Source organism: Stegodyphus dumicola, chromosome 10 (assembly GCF_044657685.1).
Source record: "Stegodyphus dumicola isolate Sdum_Otavi_A_Nest chromosome 10, ASM4465768v1".
Lineage (NCBI taxonomy): Eukaryota > Metazoa > Arthropoda > Arachnida > Araneae > Eresidae > Stegodyphus > Stegodyphus dumicola.
The window spans coordinates 41,696,856-41,712,327 of NC_140777.1; the positions used below are offsets into that span (position 1 = coordinate 41,696,856).

Below are 15,472 nucleotides of genomic sequence, written 5' to 3' on the forward strand. Positions count from 1 at the left end.
AGGACACCATCCGCACTCTTATTGACTCTATGCCTAGACATGTTTCTTTGTGCATCGCTGTCTGCGGTGGTCCTACATCCTACTGAGCCGACGCCGTTCTCGCTCTGTATTCTGACTATCATTTTGAAATAAAGATCACTTATTTCTGCTTACTGTCTCTGTCTTTTTTCCAAATTTCATCACTTTCTGACCACTCCTTCTTGGTGTTGCATTTTCAGTGTCGAGCAGTGTATGTTGGCAGCTTTTTGTGCCAGATCTTTGAGACAGGGCATTGACATTTTCATGTAACGATCCTTTTCTATGATGGATAGTGATGACATATTCAAAGTGTCTGTTTTCATCTGGCTATTTGGCCTTCGAAATTTTTGAAATTAAGAGCCACATCAATGATACTTGATCTGTGTGGTGCAGAAACTTTCTGCGATGGAGGTAGTGAAAGAAATATTTTATGGCTTTAATTATGACAGGAAGTTTTTTTCTGGAGACACAATAATTTCCTTTTCAGTTAAGACAAACATTTGCTCCAGTATGCTACAACATGTTCTTGGCTATTTACAGTGGCTGGACAAAAATATGGAAACACCTTGTGAAATGCATGTTTGAAAAGAAAGATTGATTTTAATGAAACATGTAGGTGGCGCTGGCGTTTTTGACTACTGACGCCACCTATACAACTCCGTAAATGTGCTAAACAGTTCAGTTGTTGTCGGAGTACTGTTGTGCGAGGTTGTCATTGTATTATGTCAGAGGTAACAGACTTCGAACGTGGACAGCCGAGGTGTTTAGTGTTTCAAGAGGTACTGTATCGAAGATTTATTCCGCATATTTGAAAAGCGGAAAAACATCATCTGCCAAATCACGGCGTGGACGAAAGTGTGTCCTGAGTGATCGTGACAGACGATCATTAAGGGCAATTGTGACGAAAAATAAGAAGACCACAGCTGCAAAAGTTACTGCTGAAATGAATGTTGTGTTACCAAACCCTGTGAGTACCAAAACAATTAGAAGGGAGCTTCATAAACAGGGAATTGCTGGCCGTGCTGCAATTGAGAAGCCACTCATCAGTGATGCTAACAGGAAAAGGTGGTATTTAAGTCATAAAGGCCTGGACTATAGAGCAGTGGAAGCGAGTAAAATGGTCTGACGAGTCTTCTTTCACATTGTTTCCCACTTCTGGCCGAGTTTACGTCTGGAGAACGCCATCTCAAGCCTATAATACAGACTGCTTGTTGCCAAGAGTGAAACATGGCGGAGGTTCTGTTATGGTTTGGGCAGCCATATCGTGGTTCTCTGCTAGCCCCATGATAACTGTGTCAGGGCACATGACTACCAAGACTTATGTGAATATTTTGGCTGATCAAGCTCATCCCATGGTACAAACTTTGTTCCCCGATGGTGATGGTGTCTTCCAAGACGACAAAGCCCCTGTTCACACAGCTCACATTGTCCAGGAGTGGTTTTCTGAGCACGAGGATGAGTTGCCCCATCTCCCCTGGCCACCACAGTCACCAGACCTGAATATTATCGAACCTTTGTGGTCTACATTGGAACGGAAAGTGCGTTCTCGTTATCCACCGCCAACAGCGTGATCTGAACTTGCCACCGTTTTGCAGGAAGAATGGTATAATATTCCCTTGGTAAACATACAGGAACTGTATTTATCCATTCCGAGAAGACTACTGTTTTGGATGCCAACGGGTTTCCTACACCATATTAAGCAAAGAAACATGTTTTTTTTAAAGGTGTTTCCATATTTTTGTCCAATCCCTGTATTTCTTGGGATAAAACAGCAGACACTAACATTGCTTGTATTCATGTCAAGAATAAATGGTTTGTCAGTCTGGGGATATATTAGGGTTGGAGCAGATGTTAAAGCTTCCTTCAGGTTCTTAAATGCATTCTCACTTTCTTTTGTCCACAAAAACATTTGCTTGCTCTCTGTCAGCTTGTAAAGGGGTTTTGCGATGGAAGAAAAGTCCTTCTCGGCAGAATAGCTCTAGTTTCTGATGGGAAATCTGTAAAAGCGAGGTGAGACAGCCTTTCAACGTTCGTGATGAGCTGCTAAGATGTTTCCATGAAATCTTTGTTAGCAAGATTTTAACTGAAGCCTGCTGTAGTCTTTTCAACACTTCTTGCCAAATTGCAGCTCCAATGCACTGGGTAGAACTTTGAAAGCCTAGTCTCTGTTTTCAAGGCAGAGTTTGGAGGATATCCACTGTGTCTGTGCTCAGAAAAGGGGCAAGATGATTGACTGTAGCTTCCCATCCATTTGTATTTGCCACTTTAGAGAAATAAACAAGAAAAATTTCTGTAGACATTGCATCTTGTGCACTTGGCAAGGAGGTCTTGCCATCGTATGTGGATAGCTTTTAAGAGGCTTAGGTCAACATGTGTTCCAATTTAAAGGGGTTTGAATTCTGATCGGCCATCATTATTGATGTCTTTAAGCTGTCAACTTCCATGGCGACAGCAGCAGAAACTCATTCTTCAGTTTCTCCAACTTTATTTTCCATTGGGTCTGTTCTGCCTTGCATAGCCTCAGATTTGTTTTCGATTATGGCAGTAATTTCTATTTTCATTTCCTCTTGATCTGCTTCAATTTTTTCTTTATCCACTCTCATTCTGCCTTTGTGTCTGTTCTTTGAATGCATCAAAGGGCTGCCACGAGTTGTCTTACTTACTTCTCCATTGCTCTTGTCACCAGCATTCAACCCCATTCCTGACTCTAAAAATTGTTCCATGTGTACATGTTCATAATGGATTGAATGCGCACAGAAATAATGATAGCTTGATAAAATTTATTTTTACAAAAGAAACACCTTACATTTGTTGAAACTTTCCATAAAAGTACTCATGCAGCTCTTCTTAATATGACAAGAGATAATCATTCATTACCACTTTAAACTACTAAGAATATTATATAGAATGCAATGCAAAGCACATGTAAAGAACAGAGCTCACACAGAGATCTAACTCTAAACTAAATGCTCTCTCTGGGCTTATAAAATTTATCCCAGCTGCTAAGAAGTCTGTAGTACCTTCCATTTCTTGAAGTTGCTGGAAGGTATATGCAGTACAAAGTTCGTAATCCGGACTCGTCGAGACTTTGGCAATTCCGGATTAGGGGTTTTTCCGGATTATAGATCATCAATTTAAATCTGGTAAGATGGCATGCAGAAATTATACAATTAAAAATATGAAACGATAATTTATGAAATAAAGAGCAATTATGATCTAAAAGTTATCAAAATTTACAAAAAAAAAAAATGCTTAATATTTATTTGTTAACTTTATTAAACATTTGTTTCAATGTAAGTTGTTCACAGTACCATGCTGGTGCCAGATCACAATGTCACCAAATTTGTTGGCAAAAATTAGTCACCAAAATCATCACTATATTGGCAATATCTCATCAGGACGGTTATTCTATGCTACAAGAGTCGACAGCAAGTTGTGGGCCGCCAGATGTCGCTGCTAGTAAAAAACAGCTAGTATGCCCGACATCCTATATTCTCTGAGTACGGAAGTTGTCGAAAGCGCGTGAAAAAGTGTTGCCGCATCGTCAATCAGGGTTGTGCAGTTGACGTACTAAGTAGACAATGGCTTTATATGTGTTTTCGCCGTTGATTTTTTCATATTTAAACGATGAATCGGGGGCGAATTTATAGAAAATATGTTGATGCTTTTGCTGTGCCAAAAGATGTTTTCATTGCGTATTTCATATTGCTAAAATTTATAGTTATTTTAATTTGCGATGAACTGAGAGAGTATTTGGAGCCACATTCAGAAAACAAGAACGCAATTTCTACTGAAAGAAAGGTTATACTATTCCTGAAATTATAGATATAAATTGTAATTGTACACTTTAAAAATGTAGAAGGTAATAAGTTTATCAAGCACATAAACCTTCTTCATTTAATACAAATATAGACATCCGATAAGCTTCTACTCGATTTATGTACAGCAAGAATTACGTTTACTTTAAAATCTAACAGTTGAATACCTTACGAATAATACTGTGAACACAAAAATGTCGTTCATTATTACGCGAAATTCACACTACTGTAAAATAAAAATTTTTTTAAAAAAATTATAAAATAGCTTTATAATATTTTTTTCAGTAGCTGTACTACTACTAGTGTGATACTTTTAAAAATAAGTTTTAGCCCAGAGGGGCTATTAATTTCGTTTTGCCATTTTGTGGCATTTCACTTTTCAAATCGTTGCCACCAAGTATTATCGCACTCTATTATATTAAAATTAAATAATGAGGAATCTGCAGAATGTATGAATGTTTCTCGCACTGTGATAAAACAACGGTACCTAGAGCCATGAAACTCTGAATAATGTAATCCTCCATCCTAATATAGGCATCTGGAGGCCCAAATTTGGAACTGGGAATTTGTATTATTATCCATTTCATATATCATATTTTGTAAAGCATTTATGAGTTTTTGATTAAGAAACCCAACGATTTCAAAGCGAGCAATGGCAACATTGTATGGAAAAAAACACTTTCATCTCTAGCGCGCGAAACTATGTATCGAAATTCTAAAGACATGCTTTTTTTAAATTATATAATATTGCTGTTGAATTCAATTTTATAGTTTAAGTGGGAAAAACATGATATTTAATAAATAAAGGTAACACGCAAAACGTTAAAAAAATGGCCCTTTGGGAGTAATATAAAATCTTAAGGCTTTCAGATTTTTTTTTCTTTTCTTTTCTTTTTATTATTATTATTATTATTATTATTATTATTGTGTGTGTGTGTAATTTTAATACGTTTTAAAACTGGTTTCTAAGTGAGGACTTTCTAAGGGAAACTGGCTCGTATACACGTTACACATGGGGAAAGCCACGAAAACGCAGGCCAGCTCGTTCACGGGATTCGAACCTCAGACCAAACTACCTGCGTTCAGCGACTCTACCGCTCGGCGACTGGTGGGCTTGTTAGTAGAATTATACTGTATTATTATTGTATTATACTATAAAGTAACAATGCTATAAGACTAAGGGTTTAATCATGGAATAGTACTTTTGTAACCTATTATAGTATTAAAAAATCATTGTTTCTTTGCAAACTTAAAAAATAATAATAATGTTCATAGCATTCTCATTTTTATATTGTAAAAGAGATATTGATTATTATTAGTTTTCTATTTAAAATGTGCCGAAACGCTGGTTTAACAGAGACTTCAACTGCAGGAGACCTACACTGATTATTTTTACTTTAGTACTTCCATTGTGAAAATATTACTATCTTTTAATTATTTTCACAGAACAAAATCTTTTCAGAAGGAAGAATATTTAAACTGAGCGGTTCTTATATACATACAAAATTTAAATAACAGCAATGTAATATTGGGAAAAAAGGTATTAGTAATTGTGTGAAAAAAATTGCAAAACGAATTAATTTTGGTTATATATTTGATATTGAAAAAATATTTTCTTTCATGTTAATTATAGAATAAATTATTTAAAATAAAGCATTTTGATGCGTGTGTGATAATTGAATGCGGCAGCAATCGGCCATACTGTAATAGCGAATGAATTTTATTTCTTTTCCTGAAAGAAATATTTTTCATAGAAAAATAAAATAAAAAAGAGGAAGAAATTTTAAGAAAGAAATATTTACTTTCTAATTTCTTATTTAAAGAAATATTTTTCCAATAGTAATAGTAGTTTTAATGAAACAGAAAAGAAAAAATACAAAACAAAAACTTAGTTAGATTGTAATGCAAATTAATCATATTATAAATTTAAATGATTAAAATTGTTTATTTCTAAAAGGATTTGAAGTAAGCTTAATTCATTTACTCTTATTTATTTACCATTGCTTTCATGGTTTCGTGGTATCCCATATCACTCTTTATTTCTTAGCTCTAAATTCCTGCGTTAACTTTCACATTAAAAAATGGGAATTTTTTTTACATAACACAGCAGCATATTCTACTGCGTGTTGGTCATAATAGTGTTTTGTACCATTTTTTCAAACTACAAATGCAGCGTGTGAGTTAGTGAAATAATGGGAGAATATTCCTAGAACTTCAGCCAGCGCGTGCTATAAATTTCGTCACTCGCCTGTACTACGATTGGTCTAAAGCTCCTTGAAGCCTTGTCCCCTTTCAGTAAAGTTAAATGGACCCACCCGCCCACCAACTGAGGACCACAGAATGGCTTTCTCCGATAAGTTGTGATGGCTGTCCATACTGGTTCTTTTGAGTCAATATTGTTCGCTCAAGTTGTAGACAGATCCAGTGATCATAGAATAGATGTCCAGTTTAGCAAGATAGCCATTTACCTCTATGTTAAATAGACTTGCCCTTGTAATCTTATTTTCCAGCTTCTCTTTTTCAGACCTTCTGTGTTACATTATACAAAAGATGCTATAATTTCACCAAAATTGTTTACATGTAAATACAAAATTCGTAACACCAGTGTTTTTGCCTGGATAAATAAGTTTAAATGTGGTCAAACATCTTCTGGTGATAAAATATGTTTTTTGAATGCCCATTTGAAGCCGCCATGACCAATGTTGAAAAAGTCCATTGTTTCAATATGGTATCACTGACCATGGAGGCATCTTGAATGCAATATCCCTGCATGAAACATTAGGGATGAAAAGGTGTATGCGCCATAGGTAATGTGTCTGCTAAAAAACACACATCAATATTTTAGAAAGGAGTTTAATAATGTTTTAAATCTGTATACTGATATGCATACTCAAAAAAATAAAAGACTGTGGAGTTTGTCAAAATGGCACAGCAAAGGATGTTGCAGAACAGTGTAACACTACTTGGATTTGTACTTAAGTGAATTTATGTGAAATCAGGTTTAAAAAAGAGGTGATGATTTTGTTATGTTGCATCAGGGATTCAGAATAATTAGTGTTAATTTTAATGAATTTCATTACCAGATAATCTCAGAACTTGAGCTTGCAGTAATTAAAGTTTTAATGGTTATCTTCTATCATCAGAACTAGACTCAGAAATGTATGCATATACACATGGAGGTCTTGATGTGACATATTCATATCTTATTATGTAACTAAAAAAAGAACAGTCTATTTCTTCAAACTTGCAGTATAATCATTATTCGGATATTAGGATCAGTGCCAGATTTCACGATTGGATACTATTCTTTTTTGAGGGCCTTAAAAAATCACCAAACTATTGTTGATGCCAGTGCTGCCAAAAATAATTGTGGCAACCCTAACGCAAGAAGGGAAGTATAATAGTAAATAACTATCTAAGATTGATGTTTTAATTTAGATGAAAGGTTAATTTCATATAATACTTTTTTATTATTATAATTTATATAAAAAAGGCTAAACATGACTGAATGGAAGCATAAGAGTAAATAACTATTTCAGATCATTATTATAATTTATGTAAAAATTGTTAAACATAACTGAATGCCTGCATCGCTATTTCGCTACCGAGTTATCCCTAAAGCATAGTTTCATCTCGTTGGTTGTTCAAACATAATTTTCTATAATGAATAAAGCCTTTTCTTTGAAAAAATTCTCGGTAAAGTGCAGAATCGCCCACTTATTTGTTTGCCGCTTTTTACAAGGGTAAAAACAATTGGATTTGTGTAAATTTTCTTTTACTTTTTAAGTGAAAATAGGCCGATGTGTACATAGATAAAGTAAAAGGTGTGCGCAGTGCCATTTTTGTGCAAATTTTTTTTTTTTTTTTTTTTTTTTTTTTTTTTAATGTGAAAATAGCTCGATGTGTACATGGATACCGAGTATGTGCAATTTTTAAAAACGCGTTAAGCAGTGGGTGATTCTGCACTTTACCCAAAATTCTATTGCAGACTTTTCGTCATGGGCAATTCCCAAATTGTTAAATCCATAGGAAATCAAAAAAGGATTTAAATATTAAACTAGTATTTTAATGGCGTTTTAGAAAATATAGAACTAAATAAACTTGCGCAATCTGAAATCAGCGCGTACGCTAGATTTGGAGGCTTTTGTGCATACATTTTCGATGCAATTTTTTTACGGTACTCAAAACAGAAAAGTACCCACGATTGAAGTGAAAATATGTAAATTTTTTTTAAGCAAGTTCTGTATTGTGTTGATTTGAATATTCTTTGTTCTCATTACAAATTGTTTCTGAAAAATTGTGTGGCACAGCTTGCTGTTGTATCATTTTGCAACAAATTAGATGAAGTTTCTCCTTTAATTCTATATAATATTTTCTAGTAAGTTTCTATAAACTAAGGTCTAAATCCTGTGAACTGTGATAGGTTACTAATTAAGTACACAGTGAATTATTTCCATTGTGTACTTAGTTAAATCTTCTTTAAAGTGGTTTAACTAGTTAATTTGAAACACTTGTAATTTTATCTCTAATTGTGAAAAATTTATTATTTAGCAAAAATTGATTCCCCGGGGAGCGAAGAAATGAGTTCTTCTGAGGAAGTATCATGGATTTCTTGGTTTTGTGGGTTACGAGGCAATGAATTCTTTTGTGAAGTAAGCAGATATTAATTTTTCTAATTCTAATATTAGGTGCATTAAAACAAGAAGAGAAGTAATTTTTTTGATAAAATAACTCAACTGTAATTGTATGTATGAATTAATTCTCCAAGCAGGCAATGGTTTGGCCCCAACCTTGAGCTTCAAAAAATATAATGATTAAATAGTATTTTCATGATTATAATTTCAGGATGGAACTCTTTTTCTTCTAATAGTTATAGTAGCTTAATTGTTTAAGTGCATTTCGAGATGCATATCATGTACTTAAAGGTATTATGACAACAACTGATGTATTCATTAATTAAAATACAGCAAGAGTTCGTGAGCAGTGCATTCATTACTTGAACCTGTGATCTGAATGTTTTTACAGATTCAACTTGATGTAAGCAGACAACTTATTTGAACCTTACCCAAAAGGGATTCTATCCTACTAATAATAAGGATACTCACTCCGTTCCCTAAAAAAAAAAAAAAAAAAAAGTGCAAGGTAACTAAGTTTGGTGCGAGTACAGTTAAAGCAGAAAAATTTCTTTATTAAATTTCCTTAATGAAGATTTTAAAATATTAAATTTATTGTGAGTACCAAAGTCTGCCAGAATATTATACGATTGACCTTTTTACTATGTTTGGAGTACTGGTATTCCATCTTCGTCAGTCTTTTTACTATGTTAAGTTTAATCAAGATATTTATTTGTTTGTATAGAAACCTAATACATAGTAGATATATAACCTAATAGATTGAACTATAATCACTTGCCATGAAGGTAATATTTTGGTGCAATAGGCACTCAAAAGTCTTTTGCAGAAACATTGCATTTTTGCCTTTTATGGCCTGCTGAAGTACATTTAGTTCTCCCATTATTTTCATCCTTAACTAATAAAATATCGTTTTTATGCTTTTTTTAAAACCATCATACTCTATATTCAGTTATTAGCAGATTTTGTTGATTATCCTTTTACCATAAATTATTTTTTTTTTTTTTTAGCACAAAGAGGCAATTTTGCTCAGAAGGGCTATTAATTTCATTTTGGCGTTTTGCGTTGATTCACTATAAATGGCGAATCACTTTTTAAATTGTTGCCACCAAATATTAAAGCCATCTATTATATTTAAAGAAACTTAGTAATGAAGAATCTTCAAAAATGTATGTATGTTTCTCGCATTGTGATAAAACAACGTTACCTAGAGCCATCAAATTTTGAATAATGTACGTCTCCACCCGAATATGGGCATCTGGAAGCCCAAATTTGGAATCTGTTTTATTATCTCTTTCATATTTTGTAAAGCATTTGTGAGTTTTTGATTCAGAAACTTAACAATTTCAAAGCGAGCAATGGCAACACTGTACCGGGGGGGGGAAGACATTTTTATCTTCAGCACATTAGACTGTGTATCAGAAATTCTAAAGATATGCTCTTTTAAGTATTTTGTGATATTACTGTTGAATTGAATTTTATGGTTTAAGTGTGAAGAACATGATATTTAATAAATAAAGGTAACATACAAAGCATTAAAAAAAAAAAATGCCCCTTTGGACGTAATATAAAATCTGAGGAACTTTTTATGAAGAACTATATCTGTTTCTGCAGATCTGTAACTATTATCTTAGATATTATTATTTGCTTAGTCAAATTTCAGTCGCTCTTTTAATTTCCAATGCCATTTCCTAAAATAAACATTCTGTCTGTTCACCATCATAAATCCGTGTCATACTGAAGCTAAATATCGCTTATCTTTATTGATCACTGTACCTGCATAATACTAGTGTTTTTAGTTGCGTAATTGGAATATGCTGCCCATTCTGTTGGACAAACTAAAACAACTTTGGAATGTTCAAAAATTACATTTTGTATTCATTGACATTGAGTTTTTTAAGTGCTATATTGTACTGTATTCACTTGTATGTTTCTAGCGTTTTCAGCTTATTATTTAGAAACTTTTGATTTGTAATAACTACATGAAATGTATTGTCACAATTGAAAAAGTGTCTCGTATGAGTGAAAAAGAATATGACCACTGTTATTAACTTTTAGTGAATTTATTTGCTTTATTATTTATTTAAATAATAAAATAAAACTTTTTATAAAAAAAAGGGCAGGAGGTTGCTTTCCGATTATCCGCCCAACTTATTAAAAAGTCACCAATCATTGGCCACAGTTTTTTCCCAACCTGATGACCTCATTAAAAACTTATGTTATGCTTGCTTACTCTCATTCTCTGTATGTACACAGCTATCTGTTTTTACTTTAAAAGTATCAGAGTCCCACCAGCAGACGAGCGGTCAAGTCCCTGAACTCTGGTAGTTTCAACCTGGGTTCAATTCCAGGTGAATATACGAAATTGTGCATCATTTAAATATTGGGCAAAGAAATGAAATGCTTTTTCATCAGCCAGCAAACTCAGCAGTCCCATTGTGATTCCTTACAATGAAAAAAGTGCACAAACACTAACCAGAAAAACATATGCGTACTTGAGTTGTTGTTTAAATGCTTTTTAATAACATTACGAGTTGCCTATCTTGACAACATAGTGAATTCTTTCATGGTTGCATCCACGAAAGCATGCAATGAGGAAAAAAATTCCTTACATTTCTACAGTAAAAGGATTATTTAGCTACTGTACTGAAATATGTAGGCCACTAGTCAGAACATGAGAGGTGTTTCATGCTATGATCACAAGATTAGCAGAACAGTAGTACCTCTGTATATATTATTGTGTTCTAGATCCTTATACAGTCACCAAACTGGAGTTTACCAAGCAAAATTTTCAAATAAGAAAATACGAGAAAATAATATCTTCTTATTAAAAAAATTGTTTTGTTGTTATTTTATAACACTGTTTAATATTAAAATATAATCATCAGGGAATGAAATATATACTTCACATAAAATATCTTATCCAGATCAAAAGCAGTTTTGCAGCATTAGCATATTTAATGGCATCATTATTTTTCAGTAATAAATACCATCATTCTCATCATATGATATCCATTAACCAAGTCCTAGACACACGTTATCTTCATATTTTTCAACAATCCCTTTTTTGACCACCATGGTGATGTAATCCTAACCATTTTCTTCAATATTTTAACTCTTTGCATTAACTTTCTTTTAATTCTCTGTTAAAAAAAGAGTAAAATAAATTTATTCTCTGTTAAAAAAAGAGTAAAATAAACTCAAAATTACATGAAAATTCAGAGTTATAGCATGGGTTATCTAGAATAGTAAGTAGCAACGTAGTAGTAGCATTATCTCGAAAGGAATAAAGAGCAGTAAGTTTGCACAGCCATGTTTCATCTAATCGAGTCATATTCCAAACAAAAACTTTAGCATCTAAACAGGACATATACCAATTAATATGAAAGTGGTTATGAGAAGTACCACTGTATTTTGCATTTAGTTAAAAGTGCGATTTATTGCAACTTTGATGTCTTTAAAATCAGTTACAGTGAATTTACATGTAATATAATAAATTTAATTTTTCTATATTGGCTTAGAATGATATAAATAATACAAAAGATCTGAAAGAGAGATTTTTTTGTTTTACTTTTAATGTATAGGTTATATTTTTGGGTATTCCGCTATGTATTGTAATATAAAATATCCATTACTTTTTATTCATGCATGTAATGATTCTCTCCCCTCACTTCTTCTTGGAGCAAGCATTCTCAATAATCTGTAATTGGATGTATTATTATTATTTGTAATTTATTAAAATTGAAAGTTATTAAAGTAACTGATACCTTTTGCTCTTTAATTTCAAATAGGTTGATGAAGATTATATTCAGGACAAATTCAATCTCACTGGACTTAGTGAGCAAGTGCCTCATTATCGCCAAGCTTTGGATATGATACTTGACTTAGAACCTGGTGAGCAAAATATAAATATAAATATCTCGAGTGAAGTAGATTGCAAATAATGTAATCTTGTTTGAAAAAAGTAGTGTACATCTGTTTCGAACCTAATTGCATTTTATGTATATTTACCATGGCAAAATATATATTTTAAATTTCTCTAAAAACAGTTTTGTGATACAGTCAAAAGTCGTTGATTCGGACACCCATAATCCGGACCTCAAAGCTACAAACTTTCTGCGCATGCATCGCGTTCACGCATGCGCACAGGCGTTTAAGAGTGCTCATAAGACCTTTACGGCTGCGAATATGTTTGTGCGCATGCGCGTTTAATTTCAATTATGTCAAATAGAATTTCCGATATATATTTACTAATATGTAATTTGTATCTACAAAGCGAAAGTATGTTTTGAAATCCGAAATCTGTTTATCAATTTCACGCCGCGCATTGGAAGTTGATCTATCAGCACTATCCTTATCTTCAGGGCAAATGTTTTTATTTTATTTGGTTTATAATTCCTTACTAAGTGTAGTATTTCATCTCGATGTACTCCGTCTTTGATATGATTTAAATCAAGTTCCTCGTCATTATAATTCGCTTCCGATAGTGAAGAAAGTGACCCAGAAGTTATTGAAAACAAAAAAATTTCAATTGACAAATTAGTCGGTATTCTCAACACAGCAATTATAGGACTTGAACAGCGGAACTTTGTAACTAAACAAGAAATTATGTCTGTTTAATAGAATTAAAGAGAAAGTATTATCACATGAAACGAAGCAACTTACATTGAAAGAAATGTTTAATAAAGTAAACAAATAAATATTAAGCTTTTTCTTTTTGTAAATTTTGATACCCTTTAGATCATAATTGTTCTTTATTTCATAAATTATGGTTTCGTATTTTTAATTTTGTAATTTCTGCATGCCATCTTACCAGATTTAAACTGATGATCTATAATCCGGAAAAATCAATAGTCCGGAATCGCCGAAGTCCCGACGAGTCTGGATTAACGACTTTTGACTGTAGTACCATTTGTCTCAAACCACAGTTAAGATATATGTATTGTATTGAATTGCATTGAAAATATATAATGCTCTTGATTTAACCATATGCTGAAGTAAAATAGAAACTTATTGTAAAATATCAGATGCCAAATTTTTTCAAAAATTGTAAGTTTTTTTTTTTTTTTTTTTTTTGTTGTTGTTGTTGTTTGTTTGTTTTCTATTTTGTTTGTTTGTTCGCATGCGCCTGAATGAGTGAGAGAGAATTTTTCAACTTGCAAGCCCCCTTTTTTTTCCCTTCCATAAAATGTATTTATTTTCGAAATTTCCGTAGAACTATCGTTAGAAGGGTTGATTGAGGTATATTCCCTGATTTACTTAAATTAATGCTATGACAGTTCGCTGTCATGGGATCATGAATTTTAGTCTGTCAGGACCATGATAATTTTAATATTCATTTTATATGTAATGCATTTAAAAAAATTACCAACCATTTCTCTCTATGCAGAATGCAGCGCAATGGTGTCTAAAGCATCCATACTGCACACCTTGACGACATGTGATCTGGCAAGTTTATGTCTGGCCTGAAATGAAATTTTATATAGAGTTCTTGCAAACAAAGATTAGAGATCACTGAAACTGTAGTAAAATTTAAAATCTCTTAAATACATGTCAAATGTCCCGATGTAAAAAAATCTTTGTAATTTTTAAATAAACATTTGGATGCATTAAGAATTGTTTTTATGTTGTTAAAGTGTTGGCTGTTTTGGGTTATAGTATATTTAAAGGTGCCCTTTGGATTATTTGGTAAAAGTCGCCACTACACAAAGCGAAAATAACAAGTCAAATGATTGCTCAAACTCGGTGTCCATGTACCCACAATTTTCGCCAAGAGGGGCACCCAAAAATATTTTTTTTTTTATTTTGTTTTGTTGTCTGAGTAATGTAGAAAATACATATATATGTTTCAAAAGAATATAGTAAATTTAAATTAAATTTTAATAATTCTCTTGTGCCATTGCTGCAAGGAACACGAATTGAATAATTGAAGAGTTAGGTTTGGAGGCAACTTCCCCTTAATAAGTCTGTCTCCTGCCTGCTCAAAAATTATTCACTTATGCATTTTTATAAATTTTTAGGATTAAAAAATGTATTGGAATTATATATTATACATTTATTATACTCATAGATTTTGATACTTGCACTTGATTTACATATGCTCTCAGAATTTAAATGATATTGTAGATTAGTTCGCAACAATAATTAATCATTTTTTTAATTCAATTTCATTTAAAATTTAATTAGCTTTAAATTTGCTTTTTACGAATAGAGAATGTTTGTTAAATTCAAATTATGTATATATATATGTATTGTTGAGGAATTGCTTTGTTTTGAATCCGATTTAACTTTAGATACTTTTAAATTTAATTTGCTATATATATTTATATAGCCTGAAATAGAAAAAAAAAAAAAATTATGTATGGAGAGTCTGTAGATATTGAAACAAAGAATCTGTGCATCTGCTCATGAAGTAGGGTATTGTTAAATCATGCAGAGTGTTTGTTTCGAAGAACTGCTAAAATAATAATCCTGTATACTATGTATTATTATTTGGGAAGTAAGAGTTTTGAATGTTGGGAAAAGGTAATATTTGGTGTGAAAAGCTAATATAATATCTTTTGTAAAATATTAATTTATAAAAGAACGAAATATAGGTTTCAAAAATTTAAGATAAGTGCAGTATGGGAAAATGTCAGAGGAGGAGGAATTATAGTAGAGGTGTATATATTATTTTGAAACCATTTATTTTATTTACATTATAAAAAAATGATGAAATTTTAAATAGTCGCAAAACCTTAATCGATGAAATTATTTAGAGTTCTGCCATAACAGTGACATTGATCATATCCCTATAAATGTATGACTATGGCTGCTATTTAATATTCTTGAAACATTTAAAAATTTCTTTGTTCAGATTCAAACTCTGTGGAATGCTTACAAAAAGAGGAGAATAAAATCCAAAAATGAAATAGTAGTACAAAATTATTCTCTAAAACTTCAGTCTAGAAGTAGTAACAACATCAAAACAAAAAACAAAAATCCAAGGTTATCCATGCCAAAAAA

At 32.3% G+C, this 15,472-nt stretch overlaps 1 protein-coding gene across 1 annotated transcript in view; it reads left to right on the plus strand.

The window, feature by feature from the left end:
- The window catches only part of LOC118190786 (casein kinase II subunit beta), a 52,592-nt gene that overhangs the window by 6,577 nt on the left and 30,543 nt on the right, over positions 1-15,472 (plus strand). Inside the window, exons 3-4 of the mRNA XM_035361560.2 lie at positions 8,388-8,488; positions 12,259-12,361. Coding sequence (XP_035217451.1) covers positions 8,417-8,488; positions 12,259-12,361 — 175 coding nt within the window. The 5' untranslated portion in view covers positions 8,388-8,416. The remainder of the gene's footprint in view (positions 1-8,387; positions 8,489-12,258; positions 12,362-15,472) is intronic.